This window comes from Lactuca virosa, chromosome 5 (assembly GCF_052849685.1).
Source record: "Lactuca virosa cultivar CGN04683 chromosome 5, Lactuca_virosa_CGN04683_v6, whole genome shotgun sequence".
In the NCBI taxonomy this organism is placed as follows: domain Eukaryota; kingdom Viridiplantae; phylum Streptophyta; class Magnoliopsida; order Asterales; family Asteraceae; genus Lactuca; species Lactuca virosa.
Window position 1 is genome coordinate 205,575,911 of NC_136430.1, and position 26,106 is coordinate 205,602,016.

The 26,106-nt window shown below is 34.4% G+C and overlaps 2 protein-coding genes across 2 annotated transcripts; one reads left to right on the plus strand and one right to left on the minus strand.

The window, feature by feature from the left end:
• Window positions 1-12,633: 12,633 nt before the first annotated feature.
• Window positions 12,634-18,319, plus strand: LOC145116263 (uncharacterized). Its single transcript, XM_079052621.1, has 14 exons — window positions 12,634-13,136; window positions 13,253-13,293; window positions 13,704-13,796; window positions 14,205-14,279; window positions 14,643-14,692; window positions 14,957-15,046; window positions 15,312-15,368; window positions 15,596-15,665; window positions 15,746-15,847; window positions 15,923-15,975; window positions 16,218-16,377; window positions 16,648-16,732; window positions 17,667-17,795; window positions 17,888-18,319. Exons 1-14 carry the CDS (start codon window positions 12,842-12,844, stop codon window positions 18,073-18,075), a joined length of 1,488 nt encoding a protein of 495 aa, XP_078908747.1. The 5' UTR covers window positions 12,634-12,841; the 3' UTR covers window positions 18,076-18,319.
• A 2,212-nt stretch (window positions 18,320-20,531) lies between these two features.
• On the minus strand, window positions 20,532-24,813 carry LOC145115144 (TCP-1/cpn60 chaperonin family protein). Its single transcript, XM_079051339.1, has 14 exons — window positions 24,637-24,813; window positions 24,261-24,521; window positions 23,070-23,195; window positions 22,767-22,970; window positions 22,519-22,688; window positions 22,313-22,448; window positions 22,103-22,219; window positions 21,901-22,020; window positions 21,711-21,809; window positions 21,521-21,610; window positions 21,361-21,448; window positions 21,206-21,294; window positions 21,037-21,111; window positions 20,532-20,816 (listed from the first exon to the last, which is right to left on the minus strand). The coding sequence occupies exons 1-14, from the start codon at window positions 24,649-24,651 to the stop codon at window positions 20,721-20,723; spliced, it is 1,686 nt and encodes a 561-aa protein (XP_078907465.1). The 5' UTR covers window positions 24,652-24,813; the 3' UTR covers window positions 20,532-20,720.
• Between the last annotated feature and the right edge of the window lie 1,293 nt (window positions 24,814-26,106).

Sequence of the window (26,106 nt, forward strand, 5' to 3'; positions counted from 1 at the left end):
GCTCTATTTATCAATTTTATTTCAAAGTTTATTTTACAGAAGTGTCTATTTATCAATTTTATTTCAAAGTTTATTATTAATGGTATATCTTAATTTTATCAAAGTTAATTTTACAGAAGTGTCTCTATTTATCAATCTAATTTCATGTGTTTAATTATGCATAGCAAAGATATTTTTGAATTAAGCCTACAAAACATTATTATGCGATATAATAACATATTTCACACTGAAATCAACCACTATATGATTCTAACACATTTCTTTTGTCCATTAATACTTTTCATATGATGTATTTACTTTTTTTATAATAGTTCCGGTTATCTTTGGTAAAATTAGTTGGTAGCTAGAAATATAAAGACATAGTATTTATTTGTATAAAAGTATTGGGTAAAAGTAGTTGTAAACTTTTAAAATGTGTAAAATGACATACAACATAAAAGCTATAAGATATAAGCTCTTAAAAGCTAGTAATGTTTCAATTATGGGTTTTTGTTTAAAATAAAAATTTTAATCTTATACTACTTGACGAAGTTTTTTCTTTATTTCTAACTTTTTTTAAAAGCTAAAAGTTAAAAGTTAATAAAAGCTCTCAAAGCCAAATATGCTCGAATATCTAATATGTTTCAAGCATTCGGTATCAATTTATTTAGTTTTTATTAAGTAAATGAGAAAGAAGTTGTAATATTAAGATCCACTTGATTCTTACCCATTTAAGAAAAGAAATAAGAGGTTGTAATGAAAGATAAAGTGATAGAGAAGAAGGATGATTATAAGCCACACCCTCACTTGTGGGAGCCAAACCAATACCTCCTTTTCTTCTTTTGGAACTACTCTTCCATCATCATCCAGATTATCCATCATCTTTTGCTTCACTACATTTTAAACACACACACGCACATGAACTAATAACACTCATATTTGTAAAAAAAAAAAAAAAAATCAGTACAATGAACAAAAGATGGGGCTTATGGACGAGTGGGGCATCATTAAAAGAATCACACTTTGGAAGAGTTTCATATTTGCATCATGAAATTTTCATTTCAGTACATTACATTTGAACTTGTTATTGTTTTCCTTTTGAAAAAAAAGGCTCGATTATTATCTTTTGTTCATTAATGGTTATTACAAAAAAAAAATAGATGTTCATTAATAGCTTGACCATTGCGTGATTGTATTGTCCGTAGGTCCTCATGTTGGCATAATCAAAACACATTCCATATGTAGTGGTTACGTGTACTCTCTTCGTTGATAAAACTAAAATAATTCTTCAAATTGGATGAAAATCACTTACATTCATAGATCCAATTCAATATTTTTTATGAATATCAACTATATTTTTGCAAGAATTATTCTTCTAGCAACCTTGATCCTTAAGAGCATCATGTAAAGCAATTTTCATCTTAACAACTCTTTTTTCATTGATTTGCTTATTAAAACATCATACTTTCATTTCTTCTATTATAACAACATATTTTAAAAATTCTAGCCAATAAGAGCAATATCATCCATAACAAAAAAAACAACTTACACTTCTACAATAAGAGCAATATCATCCATAACAAAAAAAACAACTTACACTTCTACAATAAGAATAATGTAATATTCAAAAGTACAATACCTTAATTTGGAAAAAACTGAAAGTATGGCGTAATAGAAAAGGCGAGTATAATGCTATAATACATAATAAATCAAAAGTAATTGCTACTTGATGCATTTAAGCCGAATCAGTGGCAGACGCAGAATGTTTTAGTAGGGGTGTCACTCGTACTTCAAGCCGGTGCACCTAATAAAAAAACAAAAAAAAAATGTGAAAATTGGATTTGTGGTCCCTGTGGTTTGTCATTTTTTGTGGATATGGTCCAAACCTTTTAAAAATTGGATTTTTGGTCCTTATTGAGAGGTTTGTATGTGGAACAAGTCCCTGGAGTTAACTTCCGTTTGTTTGTGGCTGTTAAACCCCTCACGTGCATTGCACACGAAGGCATAAATGTCTTTTTACTTGAGGGACCATTTTTACAATTCCTGAACTAAACCCACTTGTTACCATCTTAGCGCCATATTACACAAAAAATATTCTAGTTACCTCTTCAACTTCCATCTTCTTCGTCTTTCTTTTTGAACGCAAAAATCCTAATCAAGATTAGGTCCAAGGTGTTTACTTGTTATTGCTTTTCAACTGTAAATGGTGTTTGTAATGTGGGCGATTAGGCCAAAAGGCGAGACATATGACATCACAAATGAATATGGTTAGTTTCACTTATGTTATGTTTACAAAATTTTTGTGGGTTTCTTGATGATCAGAAGAACAGAGTCAAAAATACAAACATTTGACAATTTTTTACTTAATATTTTGTATCATGTAGAGCGTGTACCAACAATGTTCACCATAAAGCTACACCATGGTGGAAATTTTACCAAGCTTCCAAACACGAAATATGTTAAAGGTGAAGTGCGATATATTGATTTAGTAGACATTGATGAGTTCTCAGTTCATGAACTAGACGCAATGATGCTAGAGCCAGGTTACACCGTACCCCCAGTAATATATTACCATTTTAGGATTCCTCATGAAGACTTGGATTTTGGTCTTAGAGCTTTAGGAACGATAATGATGTATTGAATTTGGCTCAATATATTGGAGATAACAAGTTCATTGAAGTGTAAACAGAACATGGACAAACTAATTTGCTGGCCTATTTTATGTCTCCAAAAGGAAAGCAAAAAGTTATTATTAAGGAGCTCTGTGATGGTGATCTTCCAAAAGAAGCAAACGTACCTGAAGTACCAGCAAAGGATAAAACTCCAATAATAGATGAAGCTAATGATCAAACACAGTTGGCAGGGTATATGTCCTTGATACTCTTTGACGGAGTCCCTACACAAGTTTCACCAGAGTATAGAAGAAATGGAAGGTAGAACTCAATAGTTGGTCAAAGTTCTTGTGCCAAGAAGCTTCGTTTAGTTGAATTGGATGATGTAGTAGAAGATCAAGGTGGTGATCATGCTAAATGTCACACCCCGAAACCGTGATGGCGGAATCGTTCCGGGGTGGAGGACGTCATGCGTAATATCACAACAATTATATCATAGCAAGAATAGTAAACACAACCAGACATTGACTACATACATGAAAAGGATTACATTGTTTAATACATAGTTATATCCATATCAAAGTAAAATGGTAAAGACGTGACTCTAATGCTCCGACTTCTCCGGACACTTGGAAGTACTTGTCTACTAATTCCCTGAGAATACAAGCAGTTTGAAAAATATCAACATAAAGCTGGTGAGTTCATAAGCATTTAGTTTTAGAGAAAAATGTTCTTTGATTCTTTTGAAAAGTATTCCTCAAGAAAATCCTATATTTTCTTATGAAAGGTAGTGTTGAAAGAGTATCTATTAGTAGAAGATAAACCATCAGTTTTAGAAAACATGTTATCTGTCCTAGAGGTAGAGATGTCAGTTTAGAAATTCCTGAATACTATCAGTATATATAAAAGTAGTTTTATTACTTAAAATAAAACAAATGAAGAGTAGAGTCCGTAAACAAAATTAGTTTATACTTATTTGCGAGTCATATAACCATACTTGATATGACCGAGAGACCTTTATAACGTTCTTCAGGCGTTAAGCTAAATGACATTTGTTCACCACAGGCGTGCCCGCCTAACTGTAGCTAGCAGTTCTGGTGTGGGATTGTCAGTCCCGAATAGATCTATTCACAAATCTCACGCTCTCCCTCCAGGAGACTCTGGTTATACTAAAAGGATTTATCACCATACACCTAAGTGCACAGTATTGAAGTAGAGCCTCACAATTCTGTATAATCTAGTTTACTAGCGAGAAATTAGTATAAAACAGTAATTATCCTTGAATAAATGTACTTTATACTTCTGAGAAAACATATAACATAAACTAAATCTGCCATAGTTTATATATATTCATTTATGAAATCTGATTAAGTAGAGACTGCCTAGAGGGTTATCCCAAACTATACCCATTATAGTTTATTAGAGTTGATATAGAGCTGCTTTGTAAAAACCTTTCTGAAAGTTAGATTTCCAAAATAGTAGTTTCCCTTATGCTCAACATATTACAAAAAGAGATAAAATATCTGAATATGTTATTAAACGTGGAAATCGTTGGACTGCATTAATAAGTTTAAAACTTAATAAAATACTTTGAATTTGGCTTGTATTCCCCCCCCCCCCCTGAAAACATTAAAAACACGGAAAATGTAGGGGTATGAACTAACCTCGGGTGATTTGAATGAAAGATCGACACGAAATGTTGGATGTTCAAGTGAAGTCTTGAACACGATTTAACCCTAAATTACATGCAATGACACATAAAGGAGTTAAATGGAGGTATTTCACCACTAAATGTGATGGAGAACCACTCTAGGAACTTGGGACTACTTGCACTAAGTGTTAGAACCTTGAAGGATTGCATGAGGGGAGTGTATGGCCACCTTTAAGGTGTGTGCGGCCATGGGTGTGCGGCCCAAGGGGTGTGCGGCCGTACACTCATGATGGAAGGTGTTCTTGGGGTGTTTCAAGGTCCATACTTGCAATCCATGAAGTGTCCTAGGTCTATTCTCCGTTGTAGTGCAAGTTAGGGGTCCTAGAAGTGTGTTTGTGGTCCAAAGGTGAGTGTGTGGCCGCACACTTGGAATGTGCTGCCGCACAAGTGTGTGTGTGGCCGTACACAGGTGTGTGCGGTCGTACACCCCACACAAGATGTCCAAAACGTCAAATCTAGGGTGTAGCAAGGCTAGGTTCATGTCCAACTCGAATATGGAAGTCCAACTCTCACTTTGGAGGGTCCTTTAGGAGTGTGCGGCCAACCTTATGAAGGTGTGCGGCCGCACTCCTTCAAGAGATGAAGAACATGATGAAATTTGATGAATCAAGGCGTAGATGAAGTGGTTCTTCAAGTATAACAAGCTAAGGAATGGATTACTCACGTTTTGAAGCCTTGGGAGGGTTTGCGGTTGAAGAGTCTTGAGAGAAAAGGTGTTGTGTGCTGCCAAGGTGTTAAAGGAATGAAAGGAAAGGGGTCTACCCTTTATATAGGGGTGGGTGTGTTGTCAACAAGTGAGTGTGCGGCCAAGAGGTGAGTGGGCGGCCGCACACCCATGTGTACGGCCGTACACTCCCCCTAAGGGTGTGTATGGCCTGATTTTGTCACTCTATGGCTTGCTGACTCGTTCCTAAACTCAACCTTGGTCATACTCGATCTTAAAATCACTTAAACGAACCCTCAAAAAGTGCAAGAAGTCAACATATCCGGTTTCACTTAGATTGAATTGACTAAGTGTGCGAGATAAAAGTTTCGGGTTGTCACATCATCCCCCCGTTAGAGGGAATTTCGTCCCGAAATTCAAGAATAAGAATGTAACTCATGGTCTTGAAAAAGATGGAGGTACTTAAGGTTCATGGGACTCTCGTGCTCCCAAGTGAATCCAAGTTCCTGGTTGACATTCTAGCGGACCTTCACTATCGGGATGTGACGTTATTTCGTTCGCTTGACTTCTCGATCCATGAGCTCGGATGATTCTCTCACAAAGTGTAGACTCTCATCTAACTCGAGGTTGTCGAGGGGAAAATCATAGGTGTTTCATCGGACGGACACTCATTTCGGTTTGGAACGAGGAAGGCGGGATGGATTTCGTTGAGTTCTCGGGGTAACTGGAGTTTGTATGCTTACGGGACTGATCCCAGCCAGGGGCTTGGACGGTCCAACGTATCCTGATTTTAGCTTTCAATGCCTTCCGAAGCGTATCGGGCCTTTCCAGGGTGTGACCTGCAAAAGGACACATCCACCAATTTGGAACTTCAAGGGTTTTTGTCTCTCATCGGTCGTAGCCCTTTCGTACGATCTTTTCAGTCGTCTTACGGATGGTTTTAGGACTTGTGCGAGTGTTGTCGGGGACTTGACTCTTGACTATTTGCGTGTCACCCACCTCAGCCCAACACAAAGGGGATCTGTACTTATGACCATAGAGGGCTTCGAATGGTGCAACCTTGATACTGGGAAGGTCACCGTCGTTTGCAAGAAAGTTCAATTGAAGGTAGATGAGTGTCCCACGATGCATCTTCAATCGTATGGATCGCCTTCTTACTCTGTCTATCTCCTCGTGGATGATACTCTTCTCATGAATACTTTCGGGTTTCGAACAAAAATGAATCTTTTCGAGGTTTGCATCTAGTTGTCGTTACAAGCGACGAGAGTTCTGCGTTCGAACATTTTAAAACAAAAGGGTTTGGTATGACATATACTCGGTCGGACTAAGCGAGATGTCGTCGTAGAATCGCGTGTTAAATTAGGTTGGAAGGGTTGTTTTGTTAACACATTGGTGTCCTAGATGAATGTCCTTGGTGTTTTCTTTGTTTTGATTTGGACTTGGTGGGTACTACTAATGCGAGGGTCCGGACTTGGTGTTTTCTTTATATTAATATATTATAAGTTCTAATATATTAATATGGAATCATATTATTTAATTAGTATTGATCAAGAATTAATTTAGAATTAATTAAGTGATCAAAAAGAACTAATTAAATATGGACTCTTATATATATGGAATGGGCCAAGTTCATTTAGGTTGGGCTAAGCTTTCATGGATGGTCCATGGAGCTTTTAACCCATGGATCCTATGTAAATGAAAGGTCATGGGTATTAGGGTTTACATGGATGTAACCCTAATCCTCCATAATATATAAAGGGGTCCTTGGCTCACAAAATTGGACAAGTGTGTGAAAATAAGAGTGGGCCGATTTTAGTGTGCATACATATTCTCTCAAGTTCTTCCAAGGTGTTTTGGTGATTTGTGATTCCATTTGAGGCTTCCACACTATTGGGGCTAAGCTCTTAAAGCTTGAAGACATCAAGCTACATCAAAAGGTATGTCATCTAACTAGAACTTTGTAGTATAGGTGCTTCATAATATGCTAGTTAGGATGAAACCTTGGAATAGTTAATATTTGCATGTATAATAGAGAAAACAGAAATCCAAGGTTTATAGGGTTGCATGTACACCATAAGAGTGTTAGAATGCTCAAAACCCAACATATAATCCATGTCTCAGTCCATATGATATCTAGAATGGAGGAATATATGATCCCTTATCTAATGGACAAGTCATTGACAAGGTCAGAGTTCGACAGCGGCTTTAAGAGCTACGATTGCTAGTTAGGTTTTGAAGTCATACTCAATAATAGTTTTAGACTTATCCAAGTGGGAGACTGTTGGATTAATGTCTAAGTCCATAACTATATTTGGTATGTACTTGACCCGACCCGGCATGGTCCATTTGGGTTGCACTTCACCGGCACAATTTATATGGATAGACTTTTGAGAATAGTATATTTATGATTTATATTAATATATTATAAGTTCTAATATATTAATATGGAATCATATTATTTAATTAGTATTGATCAAGAATTAATTTAGAATTAATTAAGTGATCAAAAAGAACTAATTAAATATGGACTCTTATATATATGGAATGGGCCAAGTTCATTTAGGTTGGGCTAAGCTTTCATGGATGGTCCATGGAGCTTTTAACCCATGGATCCTATGTAAATAAAAGGTCATGGGTATTAGGGTTTACATGGATGTAACCCTAATCCTCCATAATATATAAAGGGGTCCTTGGCTCACAAAATTGGCACAAGTGTGTGAAAATAAGAGTGGGCCGATTTTAGTGTGCATACATATTCTCTCAAGTTCTTCCAAGGTGTTTTGGTGATTTGTGATTCCATTTGAGGCTTCCACACTATTGGGGCTAAGCTCTTAAATCTTGAAGACATCAAGCTACATCAAAAGGTATGTCATCTAACTAGAACTTTGTAGTATAGGTGCTTCATAATATGCTAGTTAGGATGAAACCTTGGAATAGTTAATATTTGCATGTATAATAGAGAAAACATAGATCCAAGGTTTATAGGGTTGCATGTACACCATAGGAGTGTTAGAATGCTCAAAAACCCAACAATATGTGCACATGGTTGTTTGATTGGGGGTTGGGTTGAGGCGGGTCCTGCTTCGTGTTGTAGGCCAACATACCCAGGGCGGACCGGATAGACTGCAGACCCGGGAGGGCACATAGTCAGGCCGAAGGCCCGGCGAGCGGTCCGGATAGGCTGAAGGCTAAGAGAGGGCGGTCCAGACGTGCCGAGGCTCGGAGAGTGGGCCAGATAGACTGAAGACCCGGTGCGGGCGGACCAGTCATACTGTAGACTCAGAGAGTGGACCAGGTGGACTGAAGGCCCGGTGCGGGCGGACTAGTCACAAGGTAGACTCGATATGCATGGTTGTTCTGTATTTGTTGATATGATATGATTATGGTTATATGAGGTTGGTATTTTGGGGGTAACTCACTAAGCTTTCGGGCTTACAGTTTCAGTTTATTGTTTCAGGTTCAGCGGATGGCCGCGGGAAGGCGAAGATGTGACCGTACACTTCCTCGATTTATGTTTATGATTTCTGAGAACTCTAATGTTTAAACTATTTTGAAAACAAGCTGTAATAACTAAATGGTTTTATATGATTTAAAAAGTTTTAAATTTGCTCAAATTTTATGGGTGTTACACCATGATTTTCCGCCTTATTTGACTCTGATGTATTTTTGGATGATTGTTGACATACTCTAATTTCCTTTATGATTTCTATAAACATGTTTGGTTGATGGTTTTATTAATACAAAAATGAAATTTTTGGTTATAAAATTTTAGGACATTACACCTTCATTAACTTCTATAACAAAAAGACAAAACATAAGTCAACTTCTTCTGGTCTACACACCTCCTTCAGAACATGCACCTTCCGGATCTCACTTTCCTTCGATCATAATAGCTTTCGGTCAGCATCTTATTGTTGAGCTTCGGTGGAGGGTCACTTATGGGTTCAACAGATGCAAAGCATAAGACTTATACCCAAAAACCATATGTTACATAATAATTTAAAATTAAGCAATTAAAACAACAAACAAAGAGATATCCAACTTTAAATTTGTAAAACCAACAAATTTGTATGAGATTTTAAAATCCGAGTCAAATGCAGAATTATGACTACACGCCACGAAGGATGAGCCATTGCACCACGTCCTACGAACAAAATAGTGTCATGAAGCAGAAAACATCGTGGCATAATTTTTTGTTTAGGGTTTCAGATTAAACTTGTCATCGCACCGCGAAAGAGAGCCTTTCATGTCATGATAACGCAGAAACATAGTGGATCAAAACTCTAATCATTGTTCATATTAAACTAAACCTTTTAAAACAATTTAATTTTTTTAGTAACCCGATCTAATCATTTTACTAAGATGCAAATTTGGTTATAACAAACAGAACGAGAATCAATATGCATTAGACGTGAACAAGTGGCTCTGATACTACTATTGGGTTATGAGGATCTTGTTGGATTAGGTGTCTAAGCCCATAACTATATTTGGTATGTACTTGACCCGGTTGTAGCATGGTCCTTTTGGGTTGCCTTCACCAAAGCAACTTGACTGGAAGAATAATGGAGAAAGAGGATAAAAGTGATTTATTAATATATTATTTGAATAATATATTAAAAAAGAAATCATATTGTTTAATTAATATTGGTCAATAATTAATTTAGAATTAATTTTGTGGTCAAAAGAGATTAATTAAATCAAGGGGACTGATACTGTAATTATAAGATAGTTACAAAGTTGGGCTTAGGATCCATAAGGAAGCAATGGACGAATTCTATATGGGAGTCCACATAGAAAACGTCCAAGGACCTTCTGGAAGGATCCTTTGGGCTGCTTAAGGACTAAGCAACTGGATTAGGGTTTTGACTGAAACCCTAACTGCTCAGTTATATAAGGAACCCTTGGGATAGCCAAAATCGGCCACTGAACCCTAATAAGGATAGCCAGCCGAATTTTGAGCCTCCTCCCTCTCTCTCCAAGATTCTCCAATTGCTTTGGTGTTTGTGATATATTAGAGGCATCACATTTGAGGTGCTAGGTTCTCAAAAGCTCAATATCATCAAGCTACAATCAAAGGTAATATCCTAACTCTTCATTAGATGTAGGTTTTGATTTTTTGTTGTATGCTAGATTAGGGTTTACAAGCTTTGGATGATTATTGCATGTACAAATAGAAAAACTAGATCCAAAGCTTTAGGGTTTGCATGTGCACCATAGGATTGATGTTTTTCTCATAACCCAACAGATCTTTTGGCCATAAAGGCGCACAAAGGAAGTATACAAAACAAAACAAATAACTCATAAACCCAATAGTCAGATCCATGTTCAACCAAATTTAGTGCAACTCAAAATAAAGACGAATCAACAATACATACCCTTGTAGTTCTTTGAAAACTACCAAGCTCTTGAGAGAGAGGATTGTTAAGAGCCCAAACTATAATTCCTTTTTGTAGTCTCACCCACGAAGCAGATCCAGCAATGCATGACATCCTCGAACCATAAAGTAGTAAACCCTATACAATTAGGGTTATGTCGTAGGCTTCACGACGCAGAGTATGAATACTCGCGATTCGAACTTGGAGTAAATCAAGGTTTTTATGAGAGGATAGAAGCCAGGAATTTTTTTTTTTTGGTTGGAATCACTTAAAAGTAGTTCCTAAGGCTCCTCTATTTATATGGGAGGGTTTTGAACCCTTCTGGGATAATTAATTGGTCACTAAGTAATTATCCATAAGTTTGGTAATTATACTAAAGATCTGACTTTCAGATCTTTAAAGTTAAACCCCTTAAGTCTACAAGTTTCTTATTAATTAATTAAATACTTAATCAATTAACAAACTAGACCCCTAATAAAACTATCATGTCAATATTACTTATATATTCCCTTACATGTAACCCGAAAGAACTGTGCTATTAACAATAATGTTACCAACTGTTGTGACTACGGACACTATTTCCATCAATGAATCCTCTAGTGCCTCCTCCATAATGGGAATTACTAAATGAGGTAATGGTCGTGTTACCCCTATTGTAATTGAATAATTATAATGAAATCAAGTTGAATGCCCACTTTTATGTTAATTCTACTCGTTATATCCTTATTCAAATAAAACTACATATAAAAAGTACGACATCCCGATACACATATAAAAAAGGTGATCTTTGGAAAATTTTCAAAAAACACAAACTGTCCTACTTTTGAGCTTAGAAAGTACGACTATCCGATATCCAAATATTGAGTGTGATATGTCCATAGATAGTCGTTGTTACAAAGAACACAATGTGAACCCCTTCATATACGAAATATGAAGGTTCAAGGTTGATTTTTTTTTCATATTTCTCACCAAGTAGCCTTCTTTTGAGCTAAAAAATGACTTTCCGACTTCCAAATTCGAAGTGTGGTATGTTCATGGATAGTAAGTGTTACAAACAACACAACAACAAAATCAACTCAAACATAGTTCATATGCGAAAGTTATGAATGTTTAAAGTTGGGTCAATTTTCATATTTCTCACTAGGTTGTCTACCTTGGAATTAAAAAAAAATGACTTTCCGATCACCAAATTTGGAGTGTGATATTGTTCATAGATAACTCTTATGATAAAAAAACACAATGAAAATAAAATCACCTCAAACAAGGTTCATATGAAAAATTATGAATAATATTCAAAGTTGGACAAAAAATTGGATTTTCGACCGCCACCTAAACACTCTAGGGATGTCTAAAAGTCTCATTGGGCCCCGATCCTGTATGGGGGATATTTGTTAAAAAAAATCGGGGGTGGGGGTGTTGGCGGGGAATGCAACCCCGTCACGTTTGCCCCTGTTGACATTCCTGAGACGCTCACTTACAAAAATTGTGGATATTTAGGTTATTTTTGAATTTTTTGGCCTTTCTTTAAAAATAATAATAATTAATTTTTTCTAAATTTATCATTTACTTACATTTTAAGATGTTATAATAGTTAGAGTGTGTTTGGATACGGAAAAAAGAGAGAGCTTATAGCTTATTGTTTATCCCTACCGCTATAAGCTAAGTTTAAGTGTTTGGATATGAAACACTAAAAATCAGCTTATTGTGGTGGGATAAGCTAAATAAGCTAATTTTAATAAGCATCCACTTGTTTATAGCTTATTGCTTATTTCTAATTCAAACACTTTTACAAAAACTGTCTAACCGCTATAAACTAATAAACTATAGACTAATTTATCCAAACATATCTAATTATAATTTATACCATGGTTGTCAAAATCGCAATTCTGATCGTACGATCCTATGATCCTAGGTATGAAAAACGATCCGGATCGTAAACAGATCGTATTTGGGGTAGAATCGCAGGTAGGATCGTAAGATCGTAGGTAAGATCGTAGGATCGAAATCCGATCCGATCCTACCTTACCTTGAATTTTTTTTTTTTTTTTGCAAATGAAATATTTTTTACCATTTTATGTCTTTTACTTTTTACCAGTTTACCATTTATCATTTTGTGTTGTGAAATGTGAATTATGATTAATATTTTGAAGTTTTTATAACTTTGAACGAAAAATTGAATGTTTGAAATCTTTTTCATGATTAAAAATTATAAATTAAAATTATATTGGATTTTGTAGGATCTTAGGATCCGATCCTATCTTGAAACGATCTAACACATGATCCGATCTTGATCTTGACTGACGTATACCGAAAGTTCTCTGTCTGGTACAATGTTTTCGGAGCAGCGTGCGCGGGGCTATAACCACTGGCTTAAATTCATTAGCATCTACCTTTCCCCTACGTGGCAAACGTATACCGTTCCCAGCTTGGCGACCACTTGGTGTTAGATGCCCTCGGTTGATATTGCAGGGAAGAATGTCCAGTAATCACAAACCCTAACATGGCGGCCTTTTCTTCTCCTTCTTGCTTCCCGCCATTATCTTGCAGTGATAATCACAAGCCGTTAGTATTTCGAATTTCGTATCACCAACGCCGTCGTCATCATCATCACACCAAGACATCAATATTACTACCCCCAAGTACACCATTAGGTTTAATCAAATTCAGATGCTTCTCCTCTCAGGAGCAGCAGCAATCTTCCGAACAAAAACCAAAACTCGAAGAAGACGATGTAGAATTTGAATTCGAGAGGCTCTTCTCTAACCTTAATCGAGCTACTCTCAAAAGGGAACCTGGTATTTAATCTAATTTACATTTTCAACTAATCGCCTCTTAAGAATTTCTAAACCAATTAAATGTTACGACCAATGTTTTCATACCGACTTACAGATTCTTATCCACTGCTCTCCAGGAAGCGTCACTAGTTCGATTCTTCTGGTTGCTGGCACCACTGTAACCCCTCTCTTTCTTCTTAAACATGTAGTAGTTAATACTTAATAGTTATACACACATGAATAGGTACTCAAATACGATCATAAAAGACAAAATGAATGTATGCTGTGCCTTTCTGTTACATCGAAAGGCAAGTCAGCCAGAGATATTTCATGATCCAATAACCTGCTTGAATAAAGATTCATTCCTCATAATATGGATATATAACCACACACAATAAACTGAGTTTTGTAGGGAATCCAAACATATCCTCTATCCTCTATGTATTCCTACACTTTTGAAATTTGCTGATATTTTCAATTCTACAACGACATTTAGATCACACAGCTGACCTTTCTTTTCACCATATTATTTTCTTTCTAATCACTCAATTGTAGTTTCTTAAGTACTTAACTAAATTATCTGAACAGGTAGGTGCTGGAATTCTTGCTATTCCTGCAGTGACTCAGGAAGCTGGCTTTTTGGCAGCTGGGATCACTTGCATTCTTTGTTGGATTTATATGGTACTTCCTTTTTTGTAATTAATTTATAGATATATCTCTTTTCTCCCTAGTCTTGTTGCTTTTTTCTTCTCAAAGTACATTGTTTAACAATATAGTATTTTGTACATGTAATAGGCATAAGGGTTAAATACACATCTATGTAACAACATTTCACCTTCACACCAGTTTATGCAACAAGTGATTTTAGACTAATATATACAATGTCATTCCATTATATGACCAAAAGATGCAATATGTTACCAGTAACCTGTTTAACCAGTCGAAATATGGCTACATAGTTGATGTCATTTTCATAAATTGGTAAAAGAGTGAAACATTGTTGCATAGATTGGTAAAAAAATGAAATGAAACAATGCTGCATAAAATAAGTATTATATTATACATTGATACGGAATTTCTCTCATGCAGGTTGTAACTGGGCTGCTAATAGCTGAAGTAAATGTAAAGACAATGTGCGAACTGGGCTCTGGTGGTGTATCATTGGTAATTTCAATAATTATCTATTAGAAGTTAATTTTAATCCATTCCTCAATAGAATGAAACATAACTTGTATCCTATGGTCTTTCTAATTTGACTGTACCTTAACTGGTGTGAGGTTACTGTGTAAAATATTTGAGAAAAGGGAAGGAAAAAAATATAAAGAGGAGAAATTTGCCCTGACTTTCTCTATTAAGTCACTCTATCTGCATTAAGTAAAAGAAAGAACACCCATACATAGCTAATAGCTTACCTGATTAAGTCTTGCTATCAAATTTACACTTGCCATTGGGTCATAGGTCACTTGATCACACAAGATGAAAATATATATATTTAATTTCATAACTACTTGCATGTTTGTTTTTCAGGTATCAATGGCTACAAGAACACTTGGTACTATTGGAGTTCAGATTACTTGGTAAGATGATCTGAATCTGATTATGTTAATTAGGCTACATAGTTCCAAAACTGAGTTTAGTGATTGCTTATGTTTAATGCGTTATTTATCATTATTGATTATATATAATAGGGGTTAAAACTTAAAAGCAAGAAATAGGATTGTAGTTTCACCTAATTTAACTCTAGATGACTATATCTCTTGATCCATATCATATTAATTTGTAAACAGCTTCTTTTTCCTGAACTTGTTTCCTAAAGCCTTTTCATGTTTCTTTTTTTGCAGCTGGTCATATATTTTTATACATTATGCCCTCCTTGTTGCGTATGTGGCTCGTTCATCAGACATCTTGACTAATATCCTTGGCATTCCAGTGTATGATTTAATCTCTCATAAACAATTTTGCATTCATATAATCTTCATGCTTTTGGATGAGATCTTTGATCTGATAACAGCACATGTTTCTTAATTCTCTACTTGATGCATATTAACAGAACACGTGGTTCTTAGATTGATATTCTTATTTTGATGCTACAAATTATATCATCATGATTTCCCATTTGTGGGTGATAATAAATTCTGTGAAATCATATTAAGAGGTCCTTCCTGTATGTTGTTTGGTTTTTAATTATGATTGCAGATGGGAATGTGCATCTCTGTTTTCAATTCTCTTGGGCAGCATTTGCTACTTTGGAAGGTGGTTATTGCCTTATCTTCATCTCTCTTCTTTTACCATATCTATACAAACAAATCATATTTGATCATTTCTTGATTTAATTTGTTAACTTAGCTTTCATATAATAAGGTTAAATGCAAAAATAGCAACATGCTTTCATGAAATAAAAAAAAGCTCACCCTTTTTATATTTTTTGGTGCAACTTCACAAATAACACAAGTGACTGAAAGGTTTATATTTTGATGTAGCCAGCGAGTTATTGGGGCAGTTAATGGAGTTTTAGTATCTGGCATTATAATTTCCTTTTCAGCTCTTGTGGTAATTTTAATAATTTTTTTGGTAAATCCATGTTACTTTCTTGCTCATAGTGAGATTTTTCATAATTTGTTGATATTTAGGCAGTTGCAGGTGGAGATTTGCAGTGGGATGCTCTTTTGAAAGCTAATTTGCAAGCTATTCCCACAAGTATACCTATAATAGCACTCTCTTTTGTTTATCAGGTAATAATTTCATTTCTTACTTGACTACATATCATGTATTTAATACAGTAATTAATTAAACCGTGTTCTTTTCAGAATGTAGTGCCTGTTCTTTGTACAAATCTGGAAGGAGACCTGTCAAAAATAAGGTAATTATTTATATTTTTAATGCTAGCATGGTATATGAAGATGATATCTACTGAACTATTAGATTATTTTAGTAATTTTTTTTTTTTTTCCAACTATGCAAAAGAATGGTTTTTTAGACGACATATGTAGAAAGCCTCATTTCCATGACTTTATACATTAAGTCGTTGTTTCTGAATTAAGCACCTAAGTCAGATTAAATAATCTGAAATGTTTGGTATTATTATAAAAAACATGGGTGCAGGAGTTCGATTGTTGTAGGCACTGCGATTCCCCTTGGGCTGTTTCTTGTTTGGAATGGTGTCATTCTTGGAACAATCACAATCACTAATCCTGAAACAGGCATGGATCATAAGCTTGCTGACCCATTGCAACAGTTGCTAGCTACTAATGGAGTTGTTGGGGTCAGTAATTAAATTACTAATTCATAATAACTACTAAATGCAAGAAATAGCAACCTACTTTCATTCATATTTATTTCTATTACAGCATTGTATTTTCACATTTTTCCTTATTATTATATCTTAATGCTCTATCCAGTTATAGCAATGAGAATTGCTTTGTATATGATTGGGCATATCTTTCAAAGTATGATGCTATGATAAATAAATCAATGAAAGTATGTTGCTATTTCTTGCATTCAACCCTTACTAGATTTATAAATTATCATGCAGCCGATTGTTGGGGCATTCTCACTTCTTGCCATTGCAACTTCTTATATTGGATTTGTTTTGGGCCTTTCTGACTTCCTATCTGACTGTGAGTTTCTTCCTCATCATAATCTTTGCACCACCAAAATTACTATTTGATTGTCTTTATTGAAATTACTCACTTTCTAAAAAAACAGCGATATTTTATGGATTCTATTATATTATAGCCAGTCTGGCATGCTTTTTGTCAAGTTATAGCAATGTGCTTTCATTTATTTGTTTATTATAGCATCCTACTGTCATTTCTTTGTTGTACTTTGAAGTTTTTTTTTTTTTTTTTTTTTAATATTAGGAATTGTATAATGAAAAATCTGCCGAATTATAGAATTGTACTTTCATTAGGGCATCATACTTGGAAAAATCTACCCAATTATGGCAGTGAAAATTCCTTTGCTATAATTGGGTAGATTTTTCAAACTACAAATACTATAATAGGAAGAAATGAATGTAGGATGCTATAATAAACAAATCAGCAAACATACATTGCTATTTCTTACATTTTTTGTACTTCAGTTCTTATTAAGGTATTGTGCTTTGAAAAATCTACAGCATTGTACTTTCATTATTTAGCATATTAGGTCATTACACTTGGAAAAACCTATGCAATTATAGCAGTGAAAACTCCATTGTACTTTGTTGAATTTGCTATAATTAAGTACATTTTTTACTTAATAGAAATAGAGTAAGATGCTTTAATAAACAAATCAAGGAAAGTACATTGCTATTTCTTGCATTCAGTTTTGGCCACCTTTCTGGAAGGTTGTGGCACAGGAGATGAAACAAGCGTTTTATAGATACTTTTTAATTAGGGTGATGATGAGGGCATTCACGTCTTTTACATAGGTCTATCTTGTTCCACCTTTTTGGGGTGGGTATAATGTTTGTTCCATTAACATCAGTCCAAAAGCAGTACAAACGTTTACCTGTTTTTTAGTTGATTTAGATTAATTAATTAAGCATGTTTTTTGTCTCTGTGTTTACAGTGTTGAAACTTCCATCTGATAGAAGCAGACCACTTCCATACTTGCTGACATTGTTTCCACCACTAATACTGTCGTTGCTAGACCCTGACATCTTTTTCAAAGCATTGGATTTTGCTGGAACTTATGGAGGTATGTATGTATGTAGTTATATATTATATGATGATGATTTATATCAAGTGAAAAGGAAACAACAGCTTGGTTGCATGATGATGTTTGTGTAGTTCTGGTGCTGTTTGGTGTTGTTCCTGCTGCAATGTCTTGGTCAGATAGATACTCAAGTACAAGTACAAGTATTTGTTTAAATCTTCCAGAGCTTGTACCTGGTGGTAGGTTCACTCTTTCTTTAGTAATCGGAGGTGCAGGGTATGTTATCATTTCAGAACTAATCCATAACTTCATGCCTACCTGAAGCTCAAATTCCTGTAAAAAATTTTGATGGATGTCCCAAACATGGAATCCGGATTTCCGAGCATCAAGTTGTATAATCAAGTTTTTGCCCCCATCCACACATTTCTGTTTCCAGTGTTTTTGTTGGGCTGTGTTTGTTATATGGACTCGGACTCTGCCTATTTCTAAAGGAATTTACATCTTCTGTACATATGTCCCTTTTGTTGGAATTATTTTTGAAATATATTTTAATTCAGCATTGAAAATTTATGACAAGATAACTCATCGCTTCTATTTTTCAAGTTCCAACTACCTTACTTTGAGAGACTTAAATATTTCATTTATCTTTGCTTCAATTTGGATTATATAAAATATACTCTTCAAGGAAACCACAACCGCAAACCTGACACTGCGTGCACGACAACCCAACCCGACACAAAATTAGCAGGTTTGGGGTTTGGGTATGAGATTCGACGCATTTAAGTAATTGGGTTGACACGACATGACACGGAAATTAAATAGCTTGGGTTAGGGTCAAGACTTTCAACTCGTTTAATTATATATTATTTTTTATAATTTCATATTTTTATAAGTATATTATATATTATAGACTTTTAGTGGACCTAATTCAAGAATTAAAATTAAAATTCAAACTTTTGAAGTGATTAAATTTTACTCATCATCATTTGCTCTCTCACTCTAATTCTTTCCATTTTTCCTTCTAAGTAACTATGAATTTTGTCGCTCCACCTCCCAACTCCAGTTAGGGTTGTAAACGAACCGAATGAACACGAACAAAGGCTAGTTCATGTTCGTTCGTTTTAAGTTAGCCGAACAAATAAACGAACACAAATTGATAAACGAACGTTTTTTATTGTTCATGTTCGTTCGTGAACACACTAAACGAATATAAACAAACAAACATAAATAAACTGAGATAAAGAAACATAATTGAACATATTTGAATATAAACTAACATATAATATAGTAATGTAATCAAACACAACTGAACATATATGAACATAAAAGGAACTTAAATTAACGAATATAAACGAACGTAGATGAACAACATAAACGAACGTTCATGTTCATGAACATAATTGAGCGAATGAGATCATTGTTCATGTTCGTTCGTTTAGCTAAACGAACGAGAATTGGTGTTCATGTCCTTTCATTTATTAAATAAACGAACATAAACAAACTTCATGTCAAACGGTTCACGATCAGTTTGTTTGAACGTTCAATTTGTTTACAGTCCTAACTCTAGTGTTTCATTTTTTCCTTTTTGCCTCCTCGTCTCCTACTTTTCTAACATTTAAAATGTTTTAACCCGACATGACAACACATTTACAAGGTCTAAACTTTAACCTGAAACCCGGCACGAAAATCAACAGGTTGACATGACACGACACGATAATTAAACATGTTAGGTTATGGTCAAACCATATCAATCCGTTTAATGTCTTGACAGGACACGACACGTTTGTCAAAATCTAACCGCAACCTATTTAAATATTACACATGGATCATATATATCCAGATCTACACTTTTCTTAAGTTGGGTGAAAAATCATATTTTCTAATTACAGTAAATAATGTTTTTCCAATATCTACAAACTTAATTACTTTTTATAAACGTTTTGTTGTTATTAATATTGATTTGGGAATGCAGTTTAGTGATTGTTGGTCAAAGTCCATGTGTAACTACAAAACTAAACTTGGTACCTTTAAATATTGATTATAAAAATTGGTCTTTATGAGTAATTGGTTCGTTTTAAATACTATAATTTTCAAACGCATGATAAGAGGAAATGCTTTAAAAACAAGAAGGAAAACATATACGATCAAAAACACATGAATAAAGCACAACCTACGGACATGTATGTATCTGCCAGATCATAAAATAAATGTCAAAACAAGCATCTGTAAAATATTTTTATTATAAAAAAAAAGTGTCGCCTATATCGTTCTAGGTATATAGTAGATTTCTCTTTATTAAGAAATAAACATTGAGCATTGAGTTGTATGCACTAAAAGACTTTTCTGAAAAGTGTGGAGACGAAGGCCTCGTTTGTTTTTCTACAAAAGTACTTTTTGAGCATTTTTCCCTTCTGGCGGATAGACGTTTCGCAAGTGCACGTCTTCTTCCGTAAACTTGGAAAAAGACAAAAGACATTTAATCACTTCCAAAACAAACAACACCGAAGAGACTTGAATCAGAAGGAAGTAAGGTGATTGTCACTCCGATAATCGTTCTTGCAAAAACTCGATTCAAAGAAACCCCATGCACTCCAATTCATTTTTGATATCGGAATATAGTAATTGGCTAATTGCTTTGAACTGTGAGCAAAGCAAACTAAGAGCAGAAGCGTAAATGGTTCTGATACTGAAGGTCAAGCCCTTGCACCTGAGTTTTTTTTTTTTTTTCGAAGATCCAACAAACTAATTGAAGCTCTACAAAAGCAAGCAAACAAAAGATACTCAAACTTAAAAATAATCCTATTCAACCCAACCCCAAGCAGCTACAAAACACAAGTTCCATCCATACAGAATTAATACACCGACAAAAAAAAAACAGCAAACAAAATTCGAAAATGTTTTAACGTCTTTTCGGTCAAAACCCAAAATTACTTTCATACCCTTTCCCTCCCTAATAAATGATTTCATTTAACGTCTTCGCATCCCTCTTCCACGTCCGCCACGCATGCCACCGCCACCACGGCCTCTGCCCATACCAGCGGCATCGCTTTGTGCACTCTCCGACTACAATTCAAACCAATTATTATTATTATTATTATTATTATTATTAACAAACAAGTATAACCTTCTTTTGATTTAAGGTTGTGTTTGTCTTTCTAGGGTTATTTCTGACAAGGTAAGAAGGGCATCAACGTCTTTTCAACTTAATGTAGAAATAATAAAATAAATAATTCATATAGAAAAAAGAGGGTTTTTAGAAATTTGGCCATAAGATTGTATTTACCTTTGGGTTCTTGACTGTCTCATCAACACTTAGTATAAGGCATGCTGCCTCAGTTGCAGCATTTATAGCATTTATCTGCAGTAGGTAACAATCAAAGCAAGTTACTTTAGTTTTTTTTTTTTTTAAAAACAAGTCTTAAACAACATCAACAAAGAAACCAGTTAGTTACCTTTACGACTGCTGGCTCCCACACAAAGTTGGCAAAGGAATCTGAAATTCCACCTGTGTTAATATCCACTCCATAAAGGGCACCTTCACCTGTATTTATACAATGATTTAGAAAATAAATAAATAAAATATAATATGCAAAAGACCAACACCAACCAGCAGCAAGTGCATGTTTCTGCCTCAGCTTGTTAAGTACATCAGTTGCATCAAATCCAGCATTATCACAAAGTTGACGTGGGATAACCTGTTTATTAATTATTAGTATTATTATTATTAGATAAACAAACCATAATTTAAAATAATAATAAAAAACTACCTCAAGTGCTTTAGCATAAGCATTTATAAATAGCTGGGACTTTCCAGCTATATTCCTTGCATGTTGCCACAGGTACCTGCTTATCTCCATCTGCAGTTTAAAAAAAAATTCAAATTAATTATGACATCATCATAAACACTAACACTACTAAATTATTTGATCACTTTCTTATTAAAATACAAATAATTACATCGATTGCACCACCACCAGCAACCACCGTGGAATTCTTCATGGCCCGCCTTACTATCATGATTGCATCATGTAAACTCCGTTCTGCTTCCTCAATAAACTATTTTTTATTCAACCAAACTTTTAATATCAGAATCAAAATCCACTAAAAATTACAAAATGACTTTAGAAAAAAGATTAAAAAAAAAAACCTGATCAGCTCCACCTCGAAGAACAATAGTGGCTGTCTGACCTAAAGGACATCCGCTAAATATGTTGAATCGTTCACTTCCAACTTGTTTTTCCTCAAAAATCTCACAAGATCCAAGAACCTTTTCCAAAAAAATGAAATGGAACATTTAAAAAAAAAACAATAATAATAATAATATAAAGTAGAAGAGTCAAGAGGCTGACCTCATCTATAACATTGTTAACAGATGTCTGTACAGTAGCTCCAGTTGCAGCTGCAACTCGGTGCAGATCATCTTCAGCAACTCTTCCAGCACAGAAGATATCTCTGTCTGCAAAATACTGATAACAAAAAAAAAAAAAAAAAAAAAAAAAAACATTTAAAAACTGAATTTCATTTGTGGAAAAGTCAAAAGAGAGTCAATGCATGCCAACCTGTGTAGCCAGATCACCAATAGCAAGACGTGAAAGAACAATCTTGGCACCACTCTTGACACATTTATCCAACTTATCATAAATGATATTCCATTCTGCATCAACTATAGACTGATATTGCAATGGATCTGAAAGTCTGTTTTTAAAATGTCAAATGTCAAATGTCAAATGTCAAATCATAATCAAACTAAACAAATAATATCCACCTTATCTCAGCATTCTCCTTTTCTGATTTTAGTTCCAGTTCAATGTTCAACAAAAGTATGTTTGGATTCAAAAACTTCTTGGGTTGTTGTTCAAATCCAGCATATGAAAAAGTCTTCTTAAATGCAACACCATTCACAAGAAATGAATCCCTCATTGTCCCACCTTGCACCTACAAAGAAGCATAAATTATACTGGTTTAATAGTAATTTTTTACACACTTTTAAAGTTTAGTGTTGAGAATTCACACCTTTTTTATTCCAATCATGTTCAACCTATCTTCATTTCCAATTGCAATAACAGCATCCACCACCATTTTTGCAAAAAAGTCCTTCTCTCCTCCTATTAGCTTGGAAGAGAGTGTTGTAGCAGCACATTTAGCTAATAAGCTTCTCTTTTCATCTAAACTTTTTCCCTCTATGCTTACAGCTAACTCTTTGATCTTCTCAATTGCCTGTAACAGAAAGTTTCAATTCAAAAGACCTAAATCAGGAACAAATAATAAATACAATCATTACTATATAATAATAAAAAAAAGATTCAGGAAATTTACCATAAAGGAAGCTGTTCGATAACTTCTTATCAGATTTTGAGGGTGGACCCCATCTTCAATGAATGGTTTTGCCTCCTTCAAGAACTCACCAGCAAGAAGAACTACTGTAGTGGTTCCATCACCAACCTGCATGCAAATAAATAGAAATTATATTTGGAGTACAAAATCGGTATTCACAATCACAAGATTGTTGAGTTTGAATAAGAACATATATACAGTCACATAAGAAGAAGTAACACATAATATAACTACTTTCCATAACTATTTACAAGAAAGAAATCAAGTTCTTGGAAGCACAAAGAATGATATGATAAAAACTTAAAATCCATTTTATATGAATAAAATGCCAATTTGTACAACACCAATACAAAAGTGATAGCCACTCTAAAAATAATGCACATTCATAATAAAAACCAACAAAACATAGCACTCTAGAAGAAATGAAATGATCAATCCCTCCTTATAAATTACAATTACTAAGAAGATCAAACCTTTTTTTTCAAACACCCGATTAAAATAGGGTTTGATTCTCTACTTAACACAAACTTTGCTCCATATGCAGTATTTATCATGTGTTTCTAATTTACTTGGTGCTTTCTACTAAAAAGCTCTAATCATACCAATACTTGAGTTCAAAAGCAACTCATTTGGCATACAAACTCAGGGATTACCTCCTTTTTTTAAACATGTGCAAACTTTCAAATCCTTGCAAGGTAATGCATTATCAAGGTATCTACATAACTAAGATCAAGTTTTCTTTCTCCAATCAAGTGTTGTCCTGATAAATGATTTTATAAAATATTTGAGCAATTGACTATACACTTGAGAAAAAATTTATTATGAAAAATGTATGAAAAGTTAAGGACTTAATGAGGAAAGACTCATTTCACAGATGTTCTCTATTAAGTCGTTTACTGGTGTCTAAACATATGCATTCAACACTCTTGAGTTGGTGCAATGGACTAAAAGCACATCTGAAAGCTAACCACATTATCAAAGCACTAGTAACTCATCTTTTTCAGTCCAAACATGTTTTCTACCCTACATTTGATATATAATAAATACCCTTGTAAGCAATTTTAAGGTCAATTGCTAGAGCCAGGTTAAATATTCAATCACAAGATCTAAAGTACAGCACCATTAAGATAACAATAACAGCTATATCGCCATGAGTGTTACTATAACTGTTACCTCTGAATCTTGTGACTTGGCTATATCAACAAGGATCTTAGCAGCGGGGTGAACGATGTCAAGAAGCTTCATGATGGTGGCGCCGTCGTTAGAAATAGTGGTGTTACCTTTATCATCGTGGATCAACTTATCCATACCTCTCGGACCTAAGGTTGTACGAACGACATCAGCCACCGCCATACACGCATTGATGTTGCTTATCAACTGCGGTTTCCCTTGCGAAGTGTCTGTACCTTCTTTAAGCAGTATGATCTGGGGTTGCTGTTTATTGTACGAAAATGAAAACAAAGTTGCGCATTACATCAGTCATAACAGTAATAATAACATAAACCCTAGTACAAGGGGAAATGGGAATATGAAATGAGATGATGATTACCATCATAGATGCCATTGCGAGTGGATTTGCGGCGGAGAAGGGTGGAGGTAATACAGGAGGTGATGGCAAATGGTAATGGTGGCGCTAGGGTTTAGACTTGGTGTATTCAGCTTCCTTCCCACTGCTGTTTCGGTGTTTAGTTTGTTTTAGTACTGCGTCTCTTGGAACATTCTTCCGTGCGCTCGAACCCGGGCTGTTAGGATTCAATCAATTCTTTGATAATTTGTTACTATTTTGTTTAGTTATTTGTGAAAAATACATTACATTTAAATCCAACGATCATTGGATTTATAAAAATGCTAATCACAAAAATACCAAAATAATAGAAGTGATATCATAAAATAAGAATCGTTTTAAGTATATATATTAAGATTAATGTTAGTGGAGCTCAGTCAGATATTGCATATGGTTTTAAATGGTCATTACTAATGTTTTTTTTTTACGATATGGCTCCTTAAACTCTTAAATTAACTGTGAAAAAAGGTTTTTAAAAAAAAAAAAGAAAATGACATTGTAGCACAACAAAGTTTTGACTTTGTTTCGGATTGATCATTAAAGTTTATTCTTTACGCAATAGATCATTAACGTATTATTTTAGCTGTTAAATAAGGGAAGTAACCAATTTCATTACGGTTAAATGATATCAAAATTTCAAGTTAAATGATATATTGCGCAAAAAATAAACTTTAGTGACCAATTCGGGACAAAGTCAAAACTATGTTGTGCTACATTGTCATTTTCTCTTTAAAAAATCATTATCTTATTTCACCGAAAAAAAATGATGTGGATTTAGATTGGTCTATGTGGCAGAGTTGGTTCATATTGATGTCACATGAAATATAGTTTGAATTCATTTATTATTTTTAATTTTTTTAAATGAAAAAAATATATAAAGAAAACTATTGAAGAGGATATGATTTGCCTCCTCGTTCATATCACCGCCCCCAATCGCTTTTAGTCCATGAACCTCCGTCTCCTACAACCACCGATCTTATCGAACTAGTTTCAAGTGAATATTTTATTATATTTGATCTACAATTGAGAAACAAACATGAAAGAAAATCATGGTGGTGGTTTGGAGGTCACTTGTTGGTGGGAAAAATGAAGGAAAATCATCAGTTGAGTATAAAATAACAATAAACAAAAAAAAATTCTTAAGTGTTCTTTAAAAAAATTGTCTCTACAACAAAACTGAGTTTAAAATTCGATTATGAATTATACATCGGCTTCGTGAAGGTGGTTATTAATTAAGAACTTAACCCAGATGTGTTTCTAATTTTAGGAACTTCAACCCATATTCTTTTTTTCAATTTTAGGATGAAGTATGCTTCGTTTTCAAAAAAAATATGGTGACAATGAAAGTACTAGATTGGATTTCTCGATGAGTATTTTGATTTGCCTTCAAATAGATGAGGAAAAGGGTGTGAAAGGTCACTTGTGGCGTAAAGTTGTAACAACCCAAAAAAAACA

Excerpts from the sequence above, each read along its gene's own strand:
- LOC145116263 (XM_079052621.1), top strand. The coding sequence starts at position 12,842 with ATGGCGGCCTTTTCTTCTCCTTCTTGCTTCCCGCCATTATCTTGCAGT. Across the intron at positions 14,280-14,642 it reads GCTCTGGTGGTGTATCATTG|GTATCAATGGCTACAAGAAC; the intron begins GTAATTTCAATA and ends TTTGTTTTTCAG. Across the intron at positions 16,733-17,666 it reads TTCTGACTTCCTATCTGACT|TGTTGAAACTTCCATCTGAT; the intron begins GTGAGTTTCTTC and ends CTGTGTTTACAG.
- LOC145115144 (XM_079051339.1), bottom strand. Across the intron at positions 22,689-22,766 it reads ACATGATTGGAATAAAAAAG|GTGCAAGGTGGGACAATGAG; the intron begins GTGTGAATTCTC and ends GCTTCTTTGTAG. Across the intron at positions 21,449-21,520 it reads CTTATGCTAAAGCACTTGAG|GTTATCCCACGTCAACTTTG; the intron begins GTAGTTTTTTAT and ends ATTAATAAACAG.